The following is a 24226-nucleotide window of genomic DNA, read 5'->3' as shown; positions in this document are numbered from 1 at the left end:
GCAGAGAAGCAGCCCTCAGACGTGTGTGGAGGAAACCCAGCTCCATTGTTTCCACTGCTCATGGAACAACTACTTATTTACTAATTTTAATTTGAACTTTTAAAATAAATATGTCCCTTGGGATTCCCAAGCGTGGTAATTGGGGGTTTTATTTTTGTTGTGATTTTCTTTTTTTGTTGAAGAAAGCCTAGATGTCAAGGTAAGGTTGAAAGTTAAGGATGCAGTATGTAATTTGTCTCGCTGTTCCTAGGCAGGGACATGTCTCTAACTCAGGCTTATGATGCTTGTTTCAGGTGCAATCCGTGCAGCACGTCTATCCATCCCAGGTCCAGTATGTGGAAGGAGAAGCTGTTTATACCAATGGAACCATGTAAGAGTCTTTTACTCTGTTCACCACTCCACGCTGGGTCTAAGCAGTTTGGTCCTGCCAGGTTTCTCCTAGTCCAGCACTGCTCCTGGCACTGCCTGCCATTCAAAGGTGGAAGGGAAAGAACTTTTCTGCATGCTGCATTGTGTGTGTGGGTGCTAGGCTTTAGGCAGAGATGTTGTCCTCATGGAAGGAGTGTTCTCCAGCGATTCCTGCTCTCCCTGATATGAAATGATCCGGTATTTTCCTCTCCCCAGTCCTCTGCAGTGGAGAGCTGGGGCAGGCTTAGGAACCAAAGAATGATTTCTATAGGGAGAAAGGGGCTTTGTAAGATTTCCTCTTGCCTCTCTGTACTGGGACCCTCTTTGTGCCCCTGCTTGGGTCTTGCTGCCCACTCTCTCAGCTCTCAGCCTCCACATTTAGGCTGAGACAGCTGCAAAGTGGTCGCAGGGCTCTGTGTGCAGGCATACTGCTTGGATGGGCTGTGGGTCTTTGCTTCAGGGCTTCGCAGGACAGATTAATGATGTCAGAGGTGACTTTTATGGCAGAGTTCAATTTCACTGAAGCAAATCCCTCTGACAATGGAGTCGAGGCCTTTTTTACAACACGGCGCACGGTGCAGAAGCCATTGTCTGACAGATTAGCTCTGTAAGCTCCTCTCCATGGGCGCGTGCTCCACATCCTAACCCTGTTGTTCCTTTGACAGACGAGCCGCCTACTCCTACAACACCGAAGCTCAGATTTACGCCCCTAGCAGCGCAGCTTCCTATTTCGAACCGCAGGGAGGTGGAGCTCAGGTGACTACAGCGGCATCCTCTCCTACAGCCATTCCCTCTCACAACATGGTGGGCATCACCATGGACATTGGGGGAAGTCCGATCCTCTCCAGCTCGGGAGCCTATCTCATTCATGGGGGGATGGAAAACACTAGACATTCTCTGTCACATACTTCACGCTCCTCTCCAGCAACGGTATGTAGCCCTGCAGATGTTGTAGCTCAGGGGCCCGGAATTGTTCCAAGGGAACTGAAAAGCCTGCAGAAAATAAATTCTCCTATCATTATCACCGTGTATATGTCTGTATAACGTGTCATGCAAGTGCAAGGAAGAGAATAGACACTGGTGTACTGCACGGATACGTACCCCAGAGATTGGGATGTCTCTTACTGGCAGGCAGAAGCTTGTCAAATGTTTTGAGCAGATCATTCATACACTGAAATTACGCAGCACGGAGATAAGAGTTATGTTCCCAGAGTTTGGGGTTTTTTCTTTCCCCAAGCAAAATGTTTTGGTTTTCCAATTCAAAAGAATTGTCTATGTTAACATTTTTTAATAACATCTGAACACGAGGCTTATCCCAAAGTAAAGCAGTACATATTTTTAATTATAAAGAGACCTGAAAAGTCCATTATTAACACAGTGAATAATTACTGCAAACGATATGTCAAGCTGATTTCTCCAAATCCTCAATGACTGAAAAGCTTTCATATATCTCCTACACCACTGTGTATTCTGCCTTTGCCATATGTTACAGAAAATGTATTTTAGGGATAATGCTGCTCTTACCCAAACGTGTAAAGCTCTAATATTGTTTAATTGTGTCTTTCCAACAGAGGTGCCAGGTTTAGAAGCATAACTGTACAACTATGTGGGACTATGAGAGATAGCTTAACCTAAAGCAGCCTTCCTGTGGCTACAAGCTGTCAAAGTTTTATCTGAGAATCCACAAAGTCTTAGTAGCAACTGTTGCCAGGAGTTGGTTGGAGTTTGTGTTCTGGGACAGTATTCACCTTCCTTTTCACCTGACCTTGGTGTGTGTATGTGTGTATACATTTCTGTGTAAGTGTGATTATAAACATAGGTGCAATTGAGTATATGTGGCTGGATTTTAAAACGTTAAAGGCACTCAGGGTGAAAAATGGGAGCTGCTGGCTACTGAGTTCTCTTGAATCTCTGGCCAACAAGGCTCCACTTTCTTGTCCCACAGCATTTTAAAACACAGACTTAAAAGATTTTGGATTGTTGTGCCTTGATTTGTTGCCTTTATCCCACAGTGAATGTGTTCTGTCTTAGGTAGAAATACCTGTCAGTGGGGAACAGTCTTTAGCTCAGGGTAAAGGAGAACTGTGAAGTGACAACTGTAGGAATAAGGGGCAGATTCACTGGATGAGCAGATTTCTTTTGTGAGAGTTATCTATGTGTTTTAATTACTCAGAGTTAAGAACCAGCACTGGAACTTCCTCTGATTTTGCTCATGCTTGTTATTTTGAGGGAAGTAGCAGCTGATCGTGTCACCTGCGTGGGACTGCATCTTGCAGAGCTGCACAACATTGCTTTTTTTTCTTTATTTCCATGGCGATGGACACAGTGTAAAAAGCCCAAGTGTGATGTGTCAGTACAAACGTCCCATGAGCAGATTCATTTTGTAGCTGTCTATCACGTGAGATAAACTGTTCAGAAAAAGAAAAATAAAAAGAATTTAGGAAGTGACCTTTATGAAAATGCATCTGAAAGAAAAGTCACTCTGTTGCATGTAGGAATGAACTTTCAGAAGTGTTTGTGGCTCCTGTGAATAAGCTTAAGAGTGCTAACTAATGAATGATGCTTGTGTGGAAGGTGCTGTAGAGATGTGTCCATCTGTGGCTTTCAGTTCTTTCAGCACAGACCAGAGCTGCAGGGAGATAAGGTAGATCTCCCAGGGCCATTCAGAGCCATGACAGATGCTTTTAATTTCACACAGTAATGGGCGGACAAATAGTGGAAGGCAAGGGCAGTATCAAGATAATGTCACTGGGTAATAACATTTTTATTTGCAGTGTTTTGCTTAAACAGAGAATAGGGAAGCCTGGTATTGCAAGCCTGCAGACCCAACAAATGCAGTTGGGGCAGTATTAAGAACTTAACTGTGGAGAGAACACGATTACAGCTCGTGCAAATGTAGGCAAGGAAGAAATGTTTGCATGTGGTCTCAGGTGTGCAGTGTGAAAAGTTTGAGTGTCAACACAGCCAAGGAACAGGGAATCGTGAGGGCTTGGAGGATGCTGACTGCTTGTGGCAGAGCCAAAACAGACCTCAGAGGGAAAACCAAGGAGAGTATCTTCAAATGGGAGTGAGATGGGAACAAGGGATCACAATTAGCGATGAAAGAAGAGCAGAGCTGCCTCGGGAGGTTGAGAGATGTTTGGCAAAGGGTGTATGCACACTAAAATAAACTCTTCAAATATTAAAAAGAAAAAACCCAGCATCCTCCAAATCTGCTGGAATGAAGATGATCTTCTCCCAGTGGGCTGAATCAAAGCATCGCATAGTTCTGTTTGGTGTCTGTACTGCCAGAGCACTATTAATCTTCATCTAAATTAAACTGGGCCAAGTGGGGAAATCCCTGAGATCTCCTGTATGTAGGTCCTCAGAACTGTCTTCCTTCTGGTCCCAGTAACTCAATCTTTACCCAATGCACTCCAGTCCTTTCTTGGGCAGGTTTTGCTTGTCCAGCAGTTAGCGAGCATTAGCTGAGAGGTGCTGCTGGTCTGTACAGCCATGGTTGCAAAATGAATGACTGACTGTAAGGCAGCTTGTCTTCTACTGCTGCACCACTCCAGGCAGCTCCCTTTTTTTTTCCAAACAATTGCAGTTTTTTTCCTGTATCCTGGTTTGGTATAGAGAGCAGAACAGCTCTCCTTTAATGAGCTGATGACATTTCATCAGGGCACATGGTGCTTTTTAACTTCACAGTCAAGAAATTTAGCACCTATTCTCATAGAGCAGCTATTGAACTGTTCTTTTTATCAAAAAGCTCTCCTTCATAAAGGACTGCTTAAAAATTTTCAGTCTTTTTTTTTGTTTTTTTTTTTTCTGCACATGTCAGGTGGCTGTTTGGATTGGACACTTACCAAAATGCCAAAAGGACAAGTGGTGCTTCTGTGCTTGCATAAGAGACATTGCTCAACAGGCACTGCCCTGCTCAGCTGGCTCTGCCCCTGAACAGAGGAAGGAAATGGTGTCTCCCTCTCACACTTTGACTCATTTCCTGAAGGCTGCATCAGCAATCAATCTGTGCTGATGGGTTTTGGTTCCTCATGGTGCCTCAGGGCGTGCAAGTTCTCTCAAAATCCAGTGGACCATATGCTTGGGCTGACCCTTTTCTGAATTCAGTGCTAACTTACTGAGAGGTGCCACAGTGATGTTTCTTTGGGGCAGAAACCGAGGAATTTATGCTGGAGGTTTTTGGACAGTGTCGCATTCAGACGTGGATATGGCAAAGCCTGGACATTTTTTTACTGAATTGAGCTTCAGATGTTAGATCTCACTTCTCTGATAGAGCCTGGTTTTGTACCTGGCTGGTTTGTTCTCCACCCTTGTCTTTGCAATGCTAGGAATCAGTGCAAACTTGAGTATAGGGAGCTAGCTGTATGTAAATGAGGCCATAAGCTGACTGATCATCATGCAGATGTGATGCTTTTTGGATGCACCTCCAGATACATGCATGACCATGCATGTTAGATGGTGATAGATGCCAAACTTGATAAGAGAGAGGTGCTGGTTGCAAGTTCTACAGCATGCTGCCTTATCCTGCCTGCTTTAATAGGTCACAGGTAAAGGGTTTGGAAAGCGTTTACTGGAAACAGAAGGAACGGACAGAAAACTGCCAGTCCCTCAACCTGAGGTGCTTCTTCATCCTTCCACATTTGCAGAAACCTTGTGCTCAGGAGCAGAGAGCTCTGGACCAGCAGCATTCTGCTAAGTAGTTTGTCAGAGATTGCCAAGGGAGCCCCAGCAGCAACACAAGGAGGGTCTGGAAGGGGGTCTCAGCACAGGGCAGCAGCAAGAGCTGGGCTGGGAGCAGAAGAGAAGGTAGGAGCGGGTAGAGGAAAGCAAGGGGTCTGTTCAGAAGCCAGGATGTATTGCTGTTCTCTCAGTTGCAGAAGCTCTGAGATCAGAGGAAATGAGTACAATAGCAGTCTGCATAATAGCAAAGATGCATTCCATTTCAGCTTGCACACTCCTTGTATCAGCCCTCCTGGTGCCTCTGTTTTATTTCAGTGCTTTTAGTTCTTTGTCAAAATTTTAAGAAGTAATAAGTTCATTAATCCCTGTTTTCCATGCAAGATCTGAGTACAATGCACCTCCTCTGTACCAGTGTCCTTTGATTTGCTGCAGTACATCTGTATGGTGGTGTTTTGGTCAAGGCATGAAAGGGAGAGAAGGAAAACTGCTTCCCCTTTATAACGGGCAGTGCATGTGGTGGAAGAGCAAATATCCCCATGTCTCACTCTATCAGCCTAACAGGGACTCTTGCTGTGTTGTTAGTTTGCATGCCATACAATAACGTCTTTGCAGCTTCATCCCATAAGGACTGTGCCTCATCTACTTGCTCTTTTCACAAGCCTGTTGATATAAAGCATAAATCATTCAATTATTAATAAGGGTAAATTCCTGGCTGTTGCTAACTATCTGATTTCCTTTCTTTTTCTTTTTTCCTTTTTTTTTTTTCCCTGTGCACATTTTCTTTAGCTTGAAATGGCGATTGAAAACCTACAAAAAAATGAAGGGATTACATCACACAAAAGCAGTTTGCTCAACAGCCATGTAAGTTGCAATCGGAATTTACAACCTCTTTCCTGCTTTGGTAGAAGCATTATTTGTAGCTGTTTGGTGTATTCAAGAGCACAAAGCACTCAAAGCAGCCCATGATTCAGCTCTGCTACCCAAAGCAGCCCATTCCCAAGAAACAAGAATTGATGCAAAAACTGCCATGATGTTAATGTTTGTTTATGAGAAGCTCTGGATTGTGTTAACTGCCTCTACCCTGTATTTATTTATTTCTTCTACCTTGTGATGGAAATTGCTGGCAATTAGATAAACACATTTGAGGAAGTTCTTTCCTTTTGGTGAAATTGGAAGATGGCTGCAAAATAACTTGCAATTCTACAGCAATAACTTGGAGTGAATCACGACAAATATCCCCTAGATTCCAAATACCAAAAGCCTACTCCTATTAATACTTCACTGCCTCTTTCTGTGCCTCAGGAAGACCATTGCTGTTACAATGCTACTCTAAATCCATTTGCTAGGCCTCTCTGTTCTTGCTATGCCAATAACTTCCCTGCTTTGTGTGAAGTTCCTGCTGTCCTACTGGGCCTACTCAGGGTCTTCTGCATCATGGTTTATGGCTTCCATGCAGTAATGCTTAACAGCAAGCACATGCTTGTGTCAGATTTGAGGAGTCTAATTCAAGTCCTGCTGAAGTCTCTGGATTTGCCTTGACTTCATTGTGGTTTGGGTTAGGCTGAAGCATGTTCTGCTCTGATAACTCACAGTGCACTGAGTGGTACTTCCTTATTCTAACAAATTTAGTCTTGCTTTGTATTTGGAGGCAGAAATGTTGTCATTCTTGAGTAGGTTTGACCTTTTCACCCTACCGAAATAGGCAGAGAAAATTAGAGGAACTTTCAAATGAATGTTCTGATATCTTAAGCTGATTCCAAACTTCAAGCCTGGGCTCCTGGGTGAGTTCAGTTCTTATTTCAGGTGCTAGAAATAGAAGGGTCCTTGCTGTAGCTGGGAAAATGCACAGCTGTGGAATCAGGCTTTGATCAGAACATCATTGCACATCCTTCTTGCTCCAGGTTGCAGCCACACTTCTGCACCTCAGCCACAGAGGTTTGACGAAGGGTAATGTCCTGCAGAATTGTTCTTGTTCATTGCAGCACAGACAGGGCAGAGTGGAGAGGGGTGGGGGATGGAGGAGAGTTCTGAAGGAGGTTTGGAAAAAGCAGAAAAAGAACAGAGCAAGGAAAGTGAAGATAGAAAAGAGATTTCATCTGACTGCAGGTCATGTGGAATGGAGGTGGGGCCAGACCCAGGCTCCCAGCAGTGCCACCTCATGACGGAGACCAGCTCACTTCTTTCTTGCAGGACAAGACATAGCATAAGGTCTGTGCCCACATCACTGCTCAGTGTTTGAGTCTCCTGGCTCAGTCCCAACCATTCTGCACTGTGAGGCTGTGTCCATGTACACGTAGAAGCAATGAGGACGCAGCAGTGCTGCAGTGCCTGCAGGAAATGCAATGTGCTGCAGGACCAGGTTGGGTCATTTCCTCTCAGAGCTCCAGGAAGCTCAGTGAAGCTGCCTTGAAAAACCTCTGCCTGTTGTGGAGGTCTTCAGGACCTTCCTGTGCAGTTGGCCCCAGGCTGTGGCTGAGTGCATGCGTCCCCTGGTCCATGCTGGGTTATAATGTTTTCTGTTACGTGAGATATTTCAATTCCTACCTTCTATGCTTACTGTGAAGACAGGCAATCTCAGCTGCCTGCCTGAATATTGTCAGGCTCGCCAGTGGGAATCAGAAAGCAAAACAGAAGGGAACTGTGATTTGTCAGGGCTGAAAGGAAAATAGGAGCTTGACATGGGGGACAGAAATCAAAACAGAGCTCACAGCCCCGAGCAGTGGTAGCATCACAAGCCAAGGTGGTAGCAAAATGCAATCCTTTAACCTGACAAATGTTCCTCTGCTGGAAAACCTGGTACCCACGGGAAGCTTTGAGGTGATGCTAATTGCACCATTAGTTCTGGTTTAATTGCATTTGTTCTTAAGGTTGAAGAGTTTTTCATCGAGTGTTCTGCCCCTCCTTTTAAAATGCACTTTTTGCAAATTTGTAATTTGCAAAAATTTGCAAAAATTTGCAAATTTGTAAATTCTTAGGATAATGGTTTATTTTATGGCCATCAGCAGATTTTTCATGTCATGGTTTTTTTTTTTTTAAAGGAAAACAAAATATATTTCAATCAAGAGGGTTTTTTTTTTACATATCTCAATTCATACAAAGTCCACACCATAAGGAGCCACTCCTGATAACTGAAATTATCCTTGAAAACTCTGAGAAGTTACTTAAGTGCACTTGAAATATCGAGTGTAGAAGCCAAAGCGAATGGTCACACCAGTGAGAGGTGATGCTTTATTGAAATTATGTCCATCAAATACGTTCCTCAAAAGCTCTGCTCACAAGTGCGCTCCGCAGGCTCTGGATCAGAGCATTTTATTCTCTGACAGTGAGGAGCTTGCAGATGATGCAGAGGGAGGAAAGTGATGGTTTTTCAAGAAAACTTTTGAAGAAAAAGTGTAGATTTTGCTGACATCTAATTGTGGAAGGCTGTGGGGATGCCCCAGCTTCGAGTGAAGCTCCCACGTGTGCCCCACAGCTGTGTGTCCTCATGGCTTTGTTCAGTTCCACAACTGGTTGTATAACAAAACCTTCAAACCTGGAGTTCTCCTTTTTACACAGCGTCTCTTCTCCCACCCTCAGATCCCTCCTTGAATCAAGGGCTGTGTTAAAGGGTTGTTTTTTTACATCAAAGCAGACCCTCGATAGAAATAAAGTGGAAGTCAAAATTAAATGGAAATGTTCCTCTGCGGTGCTTGTAGCACAAACAGCAGCATGCAGCTGCCCTGAGATTTTATTGGAGCCTGATCAGAACACAAACAGAAGTGAAACCCTGGTGTATTTGGTCATTGTCACACCAGAGCCCAGTGTCAAAAAGTAAACAGAATAGAGAATGCAAACAGGGAGAATCTTAAATATTCTTATTTTCAGTGCCCAATGCGTTGTTGGTAATGCAGGAAGAGCACAAATCATCCTTTGGAAATTATTTATATCCTCAACATTCCTTTTTGGAGTTCTTTTGTGCATTTTGCATCAAATTCCAATTCAGCAGTGGGAGTTTGTCTTGTGAAATCCACAGTGTTTGAAGGAATGTTAAAAAACACTGCAAGTGTTGGAAGATGGAGGGGATGTTGTAGGATTGGAGTGAAAATCTCCAGAGTCAAGTTGAAGTGACTGCTTTTTTAAGGCATGGAATTAGGGCAGGTTTAGAAGAGTAGAAATAACCAATCCATGGTCATTATCTTCCACTGGATAAATAAAAGGTAAAGAAAACAAAACAACAAAAAAAGCAGGACATATTAATCATTAACTGTAGGGGATGGGCCAAAATAAGCACAGGTGTGGACTGAAGAGAGACAGAAGTGCTGCTGGTTCTTCATGTCCTGAGTGCTGGGGAGTGCTTTTGTTAGAGGCAGCTGTAAGGGATGGGTTGATCGCAGCCTCGGGGTCTGCAGTGGCCTTTTGGGGACTGCCCACCACATCTGCTGCAGACAGGGGCAGGGAGGCCAGCAGCAGTCACTGCCTCGTAGGTTTGTAGGGTTTGGACTCCAGAAAGTTCATTTTCTGTGCAATGCAGTGCGAGTGGAAGGAGGTTTGAAGGGGGCAGGCACGTGGCTCTTGAAAAGCAGGCTGGGGAGCTGAGCAGCAGGTTTGTCTTCTTCCTGCTGTGGCATTCTGTGCCCTGCTCCAAAGCCCACCGCTGCTGATGGGACCTGATGATCCGTATGGGTTCCAACTCAGAGTATTCTGTGATTCTATGATCTGAACGTCTGCGTGGGTTGGGTCAAACCCAATAACAGAACTCATTTTAACTGTGTTTCTTCATTGGATTCAGCTTTGTTGGCATAGCAGAAGTTGAAATTTCAGTATGTGGATGATAACCACACAGCGTGCATCTGTAGGTGCTGGTAGCTTATGGCTCAGAAGCATTTGTATGAGAGCAGAGTTGGGTGGGAAATGCAGAAACTGAATTGAGTGAGGTGTCAGAAATGTCACTGCACAATGCAGGTTGTGTTCTCCCAGTTATTGACATAAAACTCAAGCAGTGTAGTGGTGAATTGGGACCCTCAAGTTTCACCAAGGGAAAATGACAGAAGAAAGGCAGTTATTGAAGTCTGAGTGGGGAGGGTTGAAGCGTAGGCCAGCTTGTACCTCCATGTATGTGGTTGAATCCCACTGGTTTCTAAGGTTGTGCTGAAGTACAGTATGTTCTTGACTTCTTTGTTGTAAGGAGGTAATGGGGTGAACATTTTAACCTCCAGAAGTTGACTTTGTTTAGCCACTAATGAGCTGCAAATGCAGCTGCATCTGGTGGAGCTGTGCCACCTTTATATGGATGTATGTGCAGAGGTCTGGACGTAGAAAGCGTTGATCCCAGATAGCCCCAATGTCAGTGAAAGGACTCCTGCCAACGCTATTGATTTTAATCCATTTGTACATTTAGTTCCTTCAAAAATCCCCTTACTATAACACAACACTTGCTGATACTGAATTTGTCATTTAGCCAATTAAAGGAGATTAGATTTTTGACTTTTTTGTGTTTTAATTCCCATGCTGCCATTTTCACCCTTTCGGATATAAATACTTTCTATTTAACTGCAAACTCTAATCAACACAAATTTCAGAAGAAGATCAAACAACAAGTTTTGGAAAATAATGGGCGAAACACCTCAGATTTCCAAGGTTGGGTGGTGAACTATTTATTGTTAGGGGAACAGCTGCAGACATGCCAATCTTCAAATGAATGAAGTCTTTGCTTCTCTGAAATTTATTCATCCAAGGCAGTTTTTAATGTCTTCATTCTTGGCAGACAGCTCTATCTTGGTCCCACAGGAATTTATCCAAGTGCAAGATGGACACTGAGATGGCAGGATCAGCAAAACCTGATGGGGCTTTTGTTTTGTTGTTAGCTTTGGACCGGGGATCCTTCTACTCTTATAACGATGTTGCTGGCATAATTATCACTTATACAAATTAACCACACAGTATTAAGTTCTCTTGAATGTCAGATATTGCTGCTGACATGAAGCGCTGCCATTGGCTTTTGTAGCCCATCCCAGCCCTCTTTAGACTTTCACGTGTTCTTTATGTCTCCATGCCTAAAGCTCCAGTGGTTGTTGGACAACTACGAGACAGCGGAAGGTGTGAGCCTGCCCCGGAGTTCTCTCTACAACCACTACCTGAGGCACTGCCAGGAGCACAAGCTGGACCCAGTGAACGCTGCTTCCTTTGGAAAACTGATCCGGTCGGTGTTCATGGGGCTGAGGACTCGCCGCCTGGGAACCAGGTTGGTGGGGAGCTGGGGCTGGAGGTGGTGGGGAGAAGCTTCCCAGATCCGGATGGTTTTCAAAGTCCTTTCCAATCTAAACTGAGACAGGGGAGGTTTAGGTTGGATATCAGGAGGAAGTTTTTCCCCCGGAGGGTGGTGAGGCTCTGGCACAGGTTGCCCAAGGAGGCTGTGGATGCCCCATCCCTGCAGGCATTCAAGGCCAGGCTGGATGTGGCTCTGGGCAGCCTGGGCTGCTGGTTGGTGACCTGCACACAGCAGGGGTTGGAACTGGATAGGCATTGTGGGCCTTTTCAACCCAGGCCATTCCATGATGCTAAGCCATGCCACGATTCTGTGGCACACTGTCCTGTGGGTGAGCTGGGGATGCTCTCAGTGTACACTCAGAGGCAAGATGCAGGCAAGCAAGAGATAGATGCTGGCTGGGCCATCAAAGTGCAAAGTGACAGCTCCCAAGCTCAGCTGCATCTCGCCTCCCCCCACCACTGTGCATGGCTGTGGGTGCTGTACAGCTCCTTGCATCGGGGATTAATTAAAAGCAAATATTTTGTATAGCCACTAATGTCAGGGGCTGTAGTTTGTTCTCAAGAGCAAAGCATGTGGCCTCATTTTGCAGGAAAAAGGAGCATTGCACTGTTCTTGTGGGATCTGCAACTCCTCTCACACACGTAGGAAATCTACCAAATGTAACTTGGCAGGCACGGGTCTTTCTTCTGAGATGTATAGAAACTACCAAGCATTATGCTGTAGGAAAAAAAATCGCTGTGCTAAATCACAGGACTAATTTCCACGTGTTGTGAGACAAAGCTCTTTCTGAACGGGAATCAGCAGGGTGAGAATGTTGATTTCAGACATGTTCTGGGTTTCTGGTGACAGCACCTCATCCTGAATTCAATCTAAGCCCGTTTCTCAAGGAATCTAAGGACATTTTATTTAAACCCAGGCTGCTTATCATCCCATTGTTTTCTCTTGATCACCATTGCTGCTGCCAGCTGCAGGATCCAGCATTCTGCTGCAGAGTTCCTTCTGGATCCAGGAAGGCTCTCCGTCAGCAGTGGGAACAGATCCCAGACCCCTGATGCAGACAAGGTGTTCAGACATCCCTGTAGATATGGAGATGCCTTATTTCTGAAATTCACAAAGAAGGAGGCTGAATCTTCTTAACAAATTTTTGTTTTAAAATATCACAGACCCATGTGATGTAACAAGAAAGGTGAAACTTAAGGGAGAACACTTGCAGTAATGGCATGTGTGTCCTTCAGGAGAGCATCCATGCACAGCCTGTTCAGCTGACATTGCACTTTACTTCAGCTTCTAATTTTAAAAAAGCAGTGAATACACTGGAGAAGCAGTGACTGCTCTGGTTGTATAACTTTCTATAATAAAATACAAGCTTGGATATTCCAGAGTAGAACAAAACCAGATGTGCCTGCAGCATTCACACAGCTGGAATGGGGAGGTAGCATTTGCAGGAAGAGCGGGGGAGAGTTTGGATTTCTGAAGATGGGTTCCAATGTAAGAACTCTGAAGTCATTTCTTCAGAGGACAAAAATTCTTTAATCCTACCAAGGGAGGAAAAATTCAAAGTCCCAGCAGCTGCTCTAGAATCCTTCTGCTTTGTGACCCGAAAGAAGATTGGACTTGAAAATAGAAAGGCTCAGAAAATGGAATTTCTGATTGATGGCAGTGTTCTGATATTTCAGGATTTATTTTCACCATGGAAGACTGAAATTAAAAAAATCAGAATATTTTATTTCAATGTATGATAATGCTACTTGGTTGACATGCCATTGTGTATGAAGGTTTAAAATTATCTAATAGCTCTTATATTCTTTTGTAAAAAGAAGGAAATAGATGTAATGAGGGAACTGATGTCCAGTTCTTAAACTTATTTTTATATCTATCTCCTGTGATATAAATGCTGAGTATTCACCAGGTGTTCTTTTGGTCTGTGATGTTCTGAATTCCATCACCAAAAGGTTTCGGTTAACCTTGAAAACTTTGTAATTAAGACGGAAATGAAAAAAGCAGCAAACTTGATATTCAAGATGTGCAAGCTTGAAAGGCTACAGTACACCTCCATACATATGGAAATAGCTGTCTACCACCTTACTCATTCATTTGCATTATCAATGCATTTATTATTTAATTTGCAGGCACTTAGAATCACTTAAGGTTTGATTGGAGCATGCTTCACACCTGAGCACATATAAACCCTACATTACAGTGACAAAGACTGAACAGTTCTGCTGTCTCCCTTAAATAAAAGCAGCCGAAAATGGAAAAGAGAGAATTCCCACAAGATAAAAAGCATTCTGGATAGCAGCTTAATTCTTCAACAGATACTTCTCTTAAATTTCTCTGTGGGAGACATCACTGGATTTAAGGTGCCTTCAGACACTGCCATACTGAAGCACTAAGCTGTAATTTTAAGCAATGAGAGCACATTGGAGACCCCACTGCAGAGGAAAAATCCTGGGTTGGCAGGAAAACTTGAATGGAGACATTTGTCCAATGTGATGGGTGGGAAGGCCTCTTCCTGAGGAGCATCACAGCAGCTTTGCAAAGGAGAAGGAAATTCAGCCTCTTTTTCTTGCAGTAAGCTTTCAGATCTTACAAAACGGCAAAAATGAGCAATTCCCAAGGCCAGAAGCAGATCAAAGTCTCTTAACTGTTGCTGTTAAAGTGCAGACACCAGAGAGGTGGCTTTCTTATCATAGCTGGCCATTCAGTCGGGCTTGTTTTCATCCAACTCTAGATGAAGATAAAAGTTTAGTTTCAATATAAAAGCAAATTCTTTAGCTCTAATCAAAGTGCAAAGCGTCCCTTGAGGTCTCTGTCATTGTTTAACAATGCTTTGTACTTTAACACTTGTCAGTTCTCCCCCGTTGCTGTTGGCTGCTTGGAACAAACCTTGCCAGATTTCACATGTGGACGTCGCTGAACTTTGTGACATGTGGTCATGAATTTTAGAGGAGCTGATGGCATTCATTAGGTCAGCGTTCAGACAGCGTTGGCAACAAACACGTGTGCACTGTAAGGGCTGGTGTGGATTGTCAAAACAAGCCTGAGAGTCAATAGCAGGGCTGTGAGGTTGCTCCCATTGACTAGCTGGCACTGAGCAATTTTAATGCTGCTACTTGCAGGGGAAACTCCAAATACCATTACTATGGGATCCGGCTGAAGCCAGAGTCTCCGCTGAACCGCCTGCAGGAGGACACGCAGTACATGGCCATGAGGCAGCAGCCCATCCACCAGAAGCAAAGGTAGGTGCTCCCGGCCCCGTGGCACCCACTGCTGTGCCCCAGAGCTGCTGTGGGGTCCTCCCTGAGAATGGGGCTGCCAGGTTCTGGCTGGTCTGAGCAGCAGAAGGCTCAAGGGGAAATTCTGGCTTGCCAAGCTGCATTTATCCACTGTTCTGTTTGCCAGTGGCTTGAGTTCAGCCTGCTGCTACAGAGCTCACTGCAGAATGTACCACTCCTCCCTGTATCCCCTGGCTCAATAGCTGAGGACCTCAGCTCTGCAGCTGTTTGTCCTGATCACAGGAAGGGGTTGTGGGCTTGCATTGGTTTGTTTCTTGGGTTTGGGTTTTTGGGTTGTTTGGACTTGTGACAATGCGAGTTAAAGTGCTGTGGTTAGTCTTGTGTCTGAGCAGTTTTGAGTGCCGAGGAATTTGGGATTGTCTCCTGGAAGCACTGACACTTCTGGCTCATGCTACAGTAAAGAAAGAGCAGAAGAATTCGTTTCTTGTGCTCCTGAAAAGAAAGCAAATGCAAAAGTCACCTCCAGAGTCTGCAAGTCTGTACCCTGGCATCCACACCAACTCTGCTTCTCATTTTCTTTTTTTTTTATGTCCACCTTGGGCAAATTTCTTAACCCATTTAATCTTCTCCTGGGGAGAAGATTAGGGGAGAAGATCCAAAGGAGATTCTCATTCGCCACCTCGAGCAGGTGATAGAAATAGTCAGCCTTCCAAATGCTGGCTTTGGATGTAACCTCTGTTATTATATGATGTAACTTTTTAATTAAGTGCTCTACAGCATCATGAGTTTGTAGGTGTCCCTATCTCTCACAGCATGACCGTGTTGCATGTGATGTGTTTGCTCGTGCGTATGTAACAGCAGGGCATTCTCTGACCCTAGGTACAGACCAGCTCAGAAGATGGATGGCGTGGCAGAAGCCGGTTCCAACAGCAGCCTGCACACAACCCCTGAGCAATCAGTTGCTGCTCAAAGTCAGCACCATCAGCAGTTCATAGGTGAGCAGACTGCTTTCGTGGATTTGATGTCACACTTCTGGGCTGATCACCTTAGAGGAAGGAAGGCTCTGTCCAGCAAACCCTGCCTGCTCTGGATTTCTTCTTTTCTAAGAAATCTATATTCTGGTACACTCTTGTAATGTCACATTTGCTGTGTTGCTCCTGTACCCACAGGAAACTTCATCCTAGTGGCTCTGTCAGTTCCTAGGTATGCTTTTAACTCAGTCAAGTTGGATGGAAGAGTAGAGCTCTCCAAGCCACACTATTCTGAAGAGCTTTGTAGAACAGGGGGAGTGAAGCCGTTCTGTTTGTTGCCCTACACTGCAGCCTGCAGTGTGGGGCCTCTCCTGATGACACAGGTTCTCTGCTTTTACTGGTCATGGATCTACATGTTTCCATACTCTCCAGTAGATACAAAATCCCAGCCCAGCTCCAAGCATTCTCTGAGATGCAATTAGTCCTGATATGCCTGATATCCAGTTATATTGTCTGTTGTACTCTCAAGATTACAAAAGGATGTTTTTCAGGCCTTGGAGAAAATCTAATGGGAAGCACATTACACGAGGACAATGTATTCTTGTTACTTTTATTACAAAGAGAAGGAAAACATTCTCCTTTACATGCTGGACATATGGACTGCAGTTGTTTACTTTTTGCCCATTATAACAGCAGGAATCAGGGAAGTACTCGTTTATCAGCCTCATTTCAACAGTTTCACCCCCAATTAAAATGTGAAAGATAGCAACCAGAGACAGAAGCATCTTGTGTGTGTCTGTAGTCTGCATAACTGAGTGCTTCTAATTTTTACCAACTTCCCCATCTTCTTTTCCCTAGATGTAACCCACGTCTTTCCTGAGTTCCCAGCCCCTGATCTGGGTAACATCCTCTTACAAGAAGGGGTCACCATGAATGATGTGAAAACTCTTCAGCTTCTTTACAGGAGACACTGCGAGGTGATGACTTTGAATATTTTTAATTGATTAACAGATCAATTAAATGACACGGGACATAATTCATGTACACCTCTTTCATGCTGTCTTCAGGAAAAGCTAAACTGTAATAGGACTTGTTTGTTTCACTAGGTATTGCAACTCAAGTGCAGCCTGCGGTGTGATGTGACCTCTTTTGTATTACATTGATTATTAAAACAATGCACTTCTTGTTGTTTTTCCTGTAAATTATTTAATCTGAACGTCAGCGCATGAAATACGTGCTGACACTGTGTGACAGGATGCTAACAGAGCAGCTAATGAGATGTGTTCTTTGTTGTTAGGCAACTTTGGATGTTGTAATGAACCTTCAGTTTCATTATATTGAGAAACTGTGGCAGTCCTTCTGGAGTCCTAAAACACCACCTAGTGATGGCTCTGCTGCCCTGCCATCCAGGTACACCGTGCTGCTTTGATTATTTCTGAATGATGCTTTTCTTGATGCATTTTGTCTTTTAAAAATGCACGAAGCGATGTCAGCTTCACTGGGCATTTTGAGTGCTTCGTAGGACTTGGAAATACCTACTTCTGATGAGGTACTTCTGATGGATGCCTCCTGTACCCTAATCTGAAATACAGGGAGCATCTGGGTGAATGCAAACAGGATGCTGCTTTTGAAAGCATCTCCAACACCGAGGTTTTGGCTCGACTGGCTCTCCTGTTTGGGTGCCTGACCAAGTCTGTTCGTGCCTCATGTCTTGAGGAAGATAATGACAAACTGAGCTGCTCTGATCCTGGCTTTGTGCTCCTGTCTGGCTCGTTACTGCCTATTCTTCTTCCTTTATGCACTGGTAGTCTGCTGCCAAGAGACAGTATAAGGGAAATAAGTGAAAATAGAGAGAATTGAAAAGGTGATGGTTTCTCGTTAAGATGTGTATTGAAAGTCTGTGTTGTTCACTCGCAGTAATTACATGAGGACTTCAGATACTGATGTTTGATATTCGGAAGAAAAACGATGAAAGTTTGGGTAATAAAGAAATATCCCATAATAATCCCTAGAGTACGGCCCTTTTGTCCTCAGCAGATGTTATCCAGTGAATATTTTGCAGCAGAGAAACACTGTAGCTCTTTGATGGTCTCAGAATCTTTTCGTTAAGGGGACGTCTACAAGGCATTGGCAGCACAGCAGAGAGCTGAGCAAGGTCAGGGCAGACTCAGGCAGCATCTGCACAGGGCCCTGCCTAAACTGGCTCACCTTGGTAGGGCAGTGTGCTCCCATAGCTCTGCACAGCACAGCTATTAATCACGATAGGTAGCACTCTAGCCCCTCTTTTATAAATGTGGATATAAAACCAAGGAGTTCTCTGAGTGCCAAATTGTTTGAAAATGTGATAAAATGAAGAATCTGGTTCAACTCAACAGAAAGTGTAGGTGGTTGACAGCTGATTTTTCCATGTGAGTGTTCTAGGACTACGCCCGTGGATAAAACCTCTCAGGCAGAGGGTATAAGGACCTCTTTATAGTCCATCAAAGGCTTGGCTTTAATGATTTTGATGTAATGCATGGGGAAAGTTCCCTGTAAGTTCCCAGTGCAGTGTCTTAATAGCTCTGACTTGCGACTCTGGCAGTGCAGTAAGGCTTCAGTTTTCTCTGCCTGCTGTTTAAACAAATATCTTATGCCTTAATCATGCAAAAAAAAGTTTCCGTGCATCTATAAAGTGAAGTGAATGCAGGCTCATTTGACCTCATTCAGCTGGAGACAGTTTGTTCTCATCACAACACCAAGATTTCATTTCACAAAATGAGAATGTTGTAGCATTTGTAGGTGCCAGGCACCTCAAAACTGACCGCAGTGTCCATCAGCACTGGCTAACCTGCTCAGACAGCATTTGCTGCAAATATTTGTCAGAGGGGAGAGGATAAAGGTGTGAAGGGTTTGGGAACAGCTGGAGCTGTAAGGAGGAGCCAGCTGTGCTGTGTTGTAGGACAAATCCAGGTACACATGAAGATGAGCGTGTGTGTGTGTGAAGGGAGGCTGAAGGTAGAGAAAGCAAAAGGAGGCCAAGCACAGGAAATGCAGGCTTGAGGTGAAACCACAGTCAGAGCTCTGATCCCATGATGGAGAGGTGCTTGCAGAGTCAGAGATTGGTACAAATGATCAGAGGTTTCCTTTTGAAAGAAATGTGAGTTGCTTTTTCTGCTGAAAACTGAAATTAGAAATCCAGACGAAGTGTGAAACGCCTGGAAAATCAGCTTCTAATGCTGCTTCCCTTCTCGTGCAGTGAAGAAGAACATGAAGGGACCCTCCCAAAAGACAAGCTGATCACTCTGTGTAAATATGAACCCATCCTCAAGTGGATGAGAAGCTGTGACCACATCCTGTACCAGGCCCTGGTGGAGATTCTCATCCCCGATGTGCTGCGACCGGTGCCCAGTGAGTGTCTGCAGTGAGACCAGGAGGGCACAGGCAGTGCTGCCTCCTGCTCCAGCTCCTTGCTGCGCTGCTCCTGAGTCACCAAATGTTTGGAGAACTGCATTTTGTGACTCACGCTGTCTGGCTACCACTTGCCACAAAGATTTCCATTGTAAAAGCAGGCTAATATTTTGGGCAAGGACAATATTCCTTCCACAGCAGTGTTCTCTGTAGGCGTAACTTTGTGGCCTTTGGAATTCTCAGGTCTTTTAAAACAGGCTCCATTTCATATCATCACATCTCCTGACTTTGGCTCTAAGTCAAGGTAAAAGCAAAGGCTTAATGCACAAGCTGTTTTAAGTCCTTGTGTGGTGTTTCCTTGGAGACAGTATCTTGGTTCACACAGGACCATGCTGTCCCCTCCTGCACCTCCTGGAAAAATAGGGTTAACTTTCACTTGGGAGATTATTGATGGGATATGAAGGGTTTTCACTCTGATTTGGCTCCTTACTTTGATGCATCTGTCAGCCTCCCAGGGCTACAACTTAGCCACAAACTGGGCTGAGCAGTGCTGTAAAAACCTGGTCCCACTGATCTGCTTCTGTCTGTCTGTATGCTGGTGCAGACACGTGTCTTTGAAGAGCATGTCTCAGCAATTAGAGAAAGCTAAAATGGGTCACAGAGAAGCTAAGGAGCTGTTTGAGTGCATTTTGGGACCTAGCTGACCCAAGATGCTGAACTGAGATCACAGCTGCCAGATCAGTGGCTGTGCCTTCCACAGCAGATGATCCAGAAAGGTGGTGTGTGTGTAAAGACAGTGTGGAACAGCCTTTCTAACTCTGCAGCTTTCTTTGCAGGCACACTTACACAGGCGATTCGTAATTTTGCCAAGAGTTTGGAAGGGTGGCTGATGAATGCAATGAGTGAATTCCCCCCCCAGATTGTCCAGACAAAGGTAAGTAGAGAAAGCATGATACTGAACAGGGGGTGTGTGCTGTCATTTTCCACGGTGATTGGAAATCACTGCTGGAGTTTGGCTGTGTGTACTCCAGCCTAACACAGCATGAAGAATAATTCTGAACCAAAATCAGCAAGGAGCAGGGCAAGATCAGGCAGTTCATTTGAGCTGATAATGCTCTGCCTGTTGAGCCATTCCCTTGCCTGAATGGAAAGTACAGGACACTTCAGAGGCTGAATGACACCACAGAGACTGAATATAAGGCTCCTACTGTCTTTCTCCTAACGCCATGGATTTGTGAAGCCTGTTCCCAGCTCAGTAGATGCTGCAAAAGTGCTTGAGTGCACATTAGGCAGCAGCTTGAGAGGAGCCATGCAGGTTACCCCAGCTAAAAATGTGTGCAGCATTCTTGAGCTCAGCACTGAGAAGAGTTTGCCCCTGAGCCACGCTGCCCCCTGCTCTCAGTCCCATGCATGCTCTGCTCTGCTGCAGGTCGCAGTAGTGAGTGCCTTTGCACAGACGTTGCGGAGATACACATCCCTTAACCACCTGGCCCAGGCTGCTCGTGCTGTGCTGCAGAACACTTCCCAGATAAACCAGATGCTCAGCGATCTCAATCGGGTCGACTTTGCCAACGTGCAGGTAACTTACTGCATCTTTTCCTGGGCCTTATTGTCTAGAACTGGGGCTGTCTAGTGAGACTGTCTGCTGGTAACCAGCATGTTATTTCCAATACTAAAAAGTGATTCAGTGAACTATTTAACGTGAGGTTTTGGTGTTATTTTTCAAGGTATATCTGTCATCTCATTGTGAATAGTGGAGAAGGCTCTCATGAACTTCTATAAGGAGTACTGCTAGCAATAGTGATTTTGTTCTAATAGTAATATTGTGCTGTGGTCAGGAGAGATCAAAAGAGGTGTGATTCAGAGCTGGTTTGGAGTCCTCGCCTACTAGAAATGAGGTTGAATTCCTGGGCTGGGGTAACCAAAAACTGAAACAGCAGGCTTTGAGTGACTGTCAGCCCTTCCTCCTGGGCAGGAGCAAGCCTCGTGGGTGTGCCAGTGTGAGGAAGGCATGGTGCAAAAGCTGGAGCAGGATTTCAAGCTCACACTGCAGCAGCAGAGCTCCCTGGACCAGTGGGCCAGCTGGCTGGATAATGTTGTTACTCAAGTCCTGAAGCATCACGAGGGCAGTCCCAGCTTCCCCAAGGCAGCTAGGCAGTTCCTGTTGAAATGGTCTTTCTATAGGTATGTTTTCTTCTCATTTCAGTAATATCTCTGCATCTGGCTCAGGGCATGTAAATAACTCCTTGAAAAGGCAAAGCCAACTTCTTTACACCTTTGCACGCACGCAGCTCTGGCTGACTGTTGTTCTGCCCTTGTGCAACAGAGTGTCCCCACCTGTATCCTTTTGGGATGGAGATAGGATGCCCCACTCACTCATTTCTTAAAGCTCTTGGACACTCTTTGGTCAGAGTTAGAAACAAAGCACTCACAGTGGCCTTAGGATCAAGGATTCACAGCAGCCATGATGCCAGTGTAAAACACATCCTAACTGTTTTCTTTCTGGCCGTTCTCCAGCTCCATGGTGATCCGTGACCTCACCTTGCGCAGCGCTGCCAGCTTTGGTTCCTTCCACCTGATTCGCCTGCTGTATGATGAATACATGTTTTATCTGGTAGAGCATCGTGTTGCCCAGGCAACAGGGGAGACGCCAATCGCTGTAATGGGAGAGGTGAGAATTGTTTATTCCCCTAGAAACAAGCCCAAACCAAGCAGTGTGTAAAGGAGAGCTGTTGGTTCACAAACAGCACTCTGCCCTGAACATGTTTGACAACCATCTTTGCTGAGAGATTTACTGACTTGTTTTGAGTGCCTGGCACAAGGATCCAGCTACCTGAGCATCTTCCCTCCTGTCTCACTAATGCTGGGCTGATGGTTTTGGGGCAGTTGGGCATCAGTTGGGCTTCAGAGTCCTGGACGAGGAAGGAAATAGACCTACTAACTTCTCTCCCTAATCTGATTTTGGTATTCCTGCCGTAGCCCCATCCAACACAAAAAGTAAGCCAAAACCAAAATCTCCAGAAGTTATTTTTCCTGCAATTTCCAGTGGTTCTGTGCACATCACTTGTGCAAACTCCAGAGCTGTCTGTACAGTCAGCCACCCTCTCCATTTTTTCTGTGGAGAAATGATGAGAGGTTTGTTCTTCAGTTTTGTGGGCTTTTTAACTACAAATCAGACAGCAAACGTAGTGCCTGGCTTGCAAACAGGACCCGTCCTGCCTAGCTGAAGCCACTTCCAACATTTCATTCTGACATGCCCAAATTTGGAAGGTTCCAGTCAACCTGTGAAAGCAATATAGAAACTGCTGTTAGATTAAAACTGATGCTATTTGCTCCATGAAGCTCATGCTATTTTCCTCCTTCTGTGGAGCTCACGTAGGGCAGTCAGACAAATCAATCATCCATTTTGCTTTCTCTTCCCCTCCCATTAGACCCATGCTGCTGCATCATGACAGCAGTGTTGTGAATGCACACTATTCCCTGAAACCTCTGTATTTATTGATATTAGAAGAACATGAAAGAGAGAGGGGACCTTCCAGCAAAACCTAGCTGTGGGAGGCTTTCATCCTTTAGGTTTTGCTTTTCCTTCGTTACACTCTTGCAATATTTCTTTTCTCCAGGAGGAGGCTGATTCTTCCCAGCCAAAGCCAGTGAATTGTGTCCATCTATTCCCACTGCTCACTTTATAACTCCTGCTGTCTTCAGTTCTTTCTGCTGCCCAACTTTCTATGACCTTTCAGAATTATGATTATAGTTTTTCAGAGTTTCAGACCCTGTCACAGATGGAGACAATACATCTCCAGAACCAAAGTTGTCACCAGCTCACTGGTTACACTTGGCACTGTGGCCTTGAAAGCCAAAGCACTTTCCTGACCTGAACAAAAGGGTGCAGATTGTGCAGAGGTGGAATGTTGGTAGAGCCCAGCAGGGGTGAAAGCATGTCTGTGCTGCCTGACAGAGGCAGAAGGCTGGAGAACAGGAACCTTTTCTGCTGTCCTTCTCCACTGTCTGGATGAGAGGCAGCACCCTGGCCAGGAGTCTGTGGCAGCAATTCAGAGACAGAACATCTTCTCTTGCCCTTCTCCAGAGCTTGATCCTTCCCTGGCTTTTTGTGTTTTGTATTTTTGCAGAGGTTTAGATGGAAGTGACAAACTTTTCCACAAAATGTGGAATGTCAGTTTTGCGTTCTGCTTTTTACCACTGGTGCTGCTGGTGCTCATGGCTTCATCCAACTGCTTGTTAGAATTACTTGGAGACAGATGCTGGCTCGCAGGTGTGATGCTTTGGCTCTCCATAATCCTCACTCACCTCAAGCCTCCTTTCTCTTTCAGTTTGGTGACCTCACATCCATGTCCCCAACACTGCTGGACAAAGGTATGAAAGCTCTGTGGGGCCGGGATTGAATCACTGCGGGTGGGAGAACCTCGTGCCGGCCTTTCCGTTTCACTCTGGTGGAGAAAAGGGCCTCTTATCCCCAGGGACCAGCCTGATGCTGAGCCTTTCCCTTTGCAGACCCCATCAGTGAGCTGGGCAGCGAAGTGGACACGGATTCCCGGAGCGTGGGGGAGCCGCTCGTGAAGCGAGAACGCAGCGACACAGGGCACTCACTGCAGGAGATCTGACAGGGGGATGTGGCTGTTCTCCAGCTGGATGGAGACATCTGGAGCCAGGTTTGGCAGCCTCGAGCCTGAGTCTCCCCACGTCTGTGCTATTAGTGCCTCTTAGTTTCTCTCTCTGTTTACCGCTGTTTGAGGAAGGGCTGCGGGCGGTGAGCCCGGATGGGGGGCAGAAGGAGGCTCTGCCTGCACCCAGCTCTCTGCCAGCAGCTGAGTAGAGGGTGAAGGACAAAGTCTGCTGAAGGGAGGTTGAAGCATCTGACTGACTGTGCCTGGCAGGAGAGGCTGTGCCCCACTGAACGACGGGGCAAAGGAGGCTTTCTCTTTCAGGGAAGGTAATTTGGATTTTTTCCCCACTTCTCAGACTTCACTGTGATACAGACTTGAACCAATCAGTGCCCAAGAGGAAGGAAAAATGCCTGACCCTTCTCCTACAGCCTTTTGAGATGCACTGTCCTGGCTCTGACTTTGCCAAATCATTTGTGCTGGGCTGTGGTACCATGCACCTCTTGAACCTGTCTGGGGCTGTGCTCCGAGCCGGTCCCCCCAAGTGGCACTGATACGTGCCCTGGGACTTGGGATGAGCCCTCCCTGCTGCCCTCACGTCCTGCCAGCCACGTGTTCCATCTGCGAGCGATCCTGGGATGCTGTCAAACCGACCCAAGATACCAAAGGACT

The 24226-nt window shown here is 45.4% G+C and overlaps 1 protein-coding gene across 7 annotated transcripts in view; it reads left to right on the top strand.

Moving 5' to 3' along the window:
* Positions 1-23679, top strand: part of RFX2 (regulatory factor X2) — a 53416-nt gene extending 29737 nt beyond the window's left edge. For 4 of the 7 annotated variants that reach the window (XM_042887532.1, XM_042887533.1, XM_042887530.1 and 1 more), the window contains 15 exons: positions 294-370; positions 1074-1338; positions 5878-5952; positions 11130-11311; positions 14458-14577; positions 15454-15569; positions 16404-16522; positions 16843-16955; positions 18781-18932; positions 19769-19866; positions 20362-20511; positions 20908-21116; positions 21450-21603; positions 23264-23306; positions 23445-23679. In XM_042887532.1, the coding sequence (XP_042743466.1) occupies positions 294-370; positions 1074-1338; positions 5878-5952; positions 11130-11311; positions 14458-14577; positions 15454-15569; positions 16404-16522; positions 16843-16955; positions 18781-18932; positions 19769-19866; positions 20362-20511; positions 20908-21116; positions 21450-21603; positions 23264-23306; positions 23445-23554 (1983 nt within the window). In that variant the 3' untranslated portion in view covers positions 23555-23679. The remainder of the gene's footprint in view (positions 1-293; positions 371-1073; positions 1339-5877; positions 5953-11129; positions 11312-14457; positions 14578-15453; positions 15570-16403; positions 16523-16842; positions 16956-18780; positions 18933-19768; positions 19867-20361; positions 20512-20907; positions 21117-21449; positions 21604-23263; positions 23307-23444) is intronic. The other 3 variants (XM_042887534.1, XM_042887535.1, XM_042887531.1) reach the window with 3 other exon arrangements.
* Positions 23680-24226: the final 547 nt, after the last annotated feature.

This window comes from Lagopus leucura, unplaced genomic scaffold (assembly GCF_019238085.1).
Source record: "Lagopus leucura isolate 7727_CA_CO unplaced genomic scaffold, USGS_WTPT01 Super-Scaffold_100091, whole genome shotgun sequence".
Taxonomy (NCBI): domain Eukaryota; kingdom Metazoa; phylum Chordata; class Aves; order Galliformes; family Phasianidae; genus Lagopus; species Lagopus leucura.
This window is presented reverse-complemented; position numbering and strand designations above follow the sequence as displayed.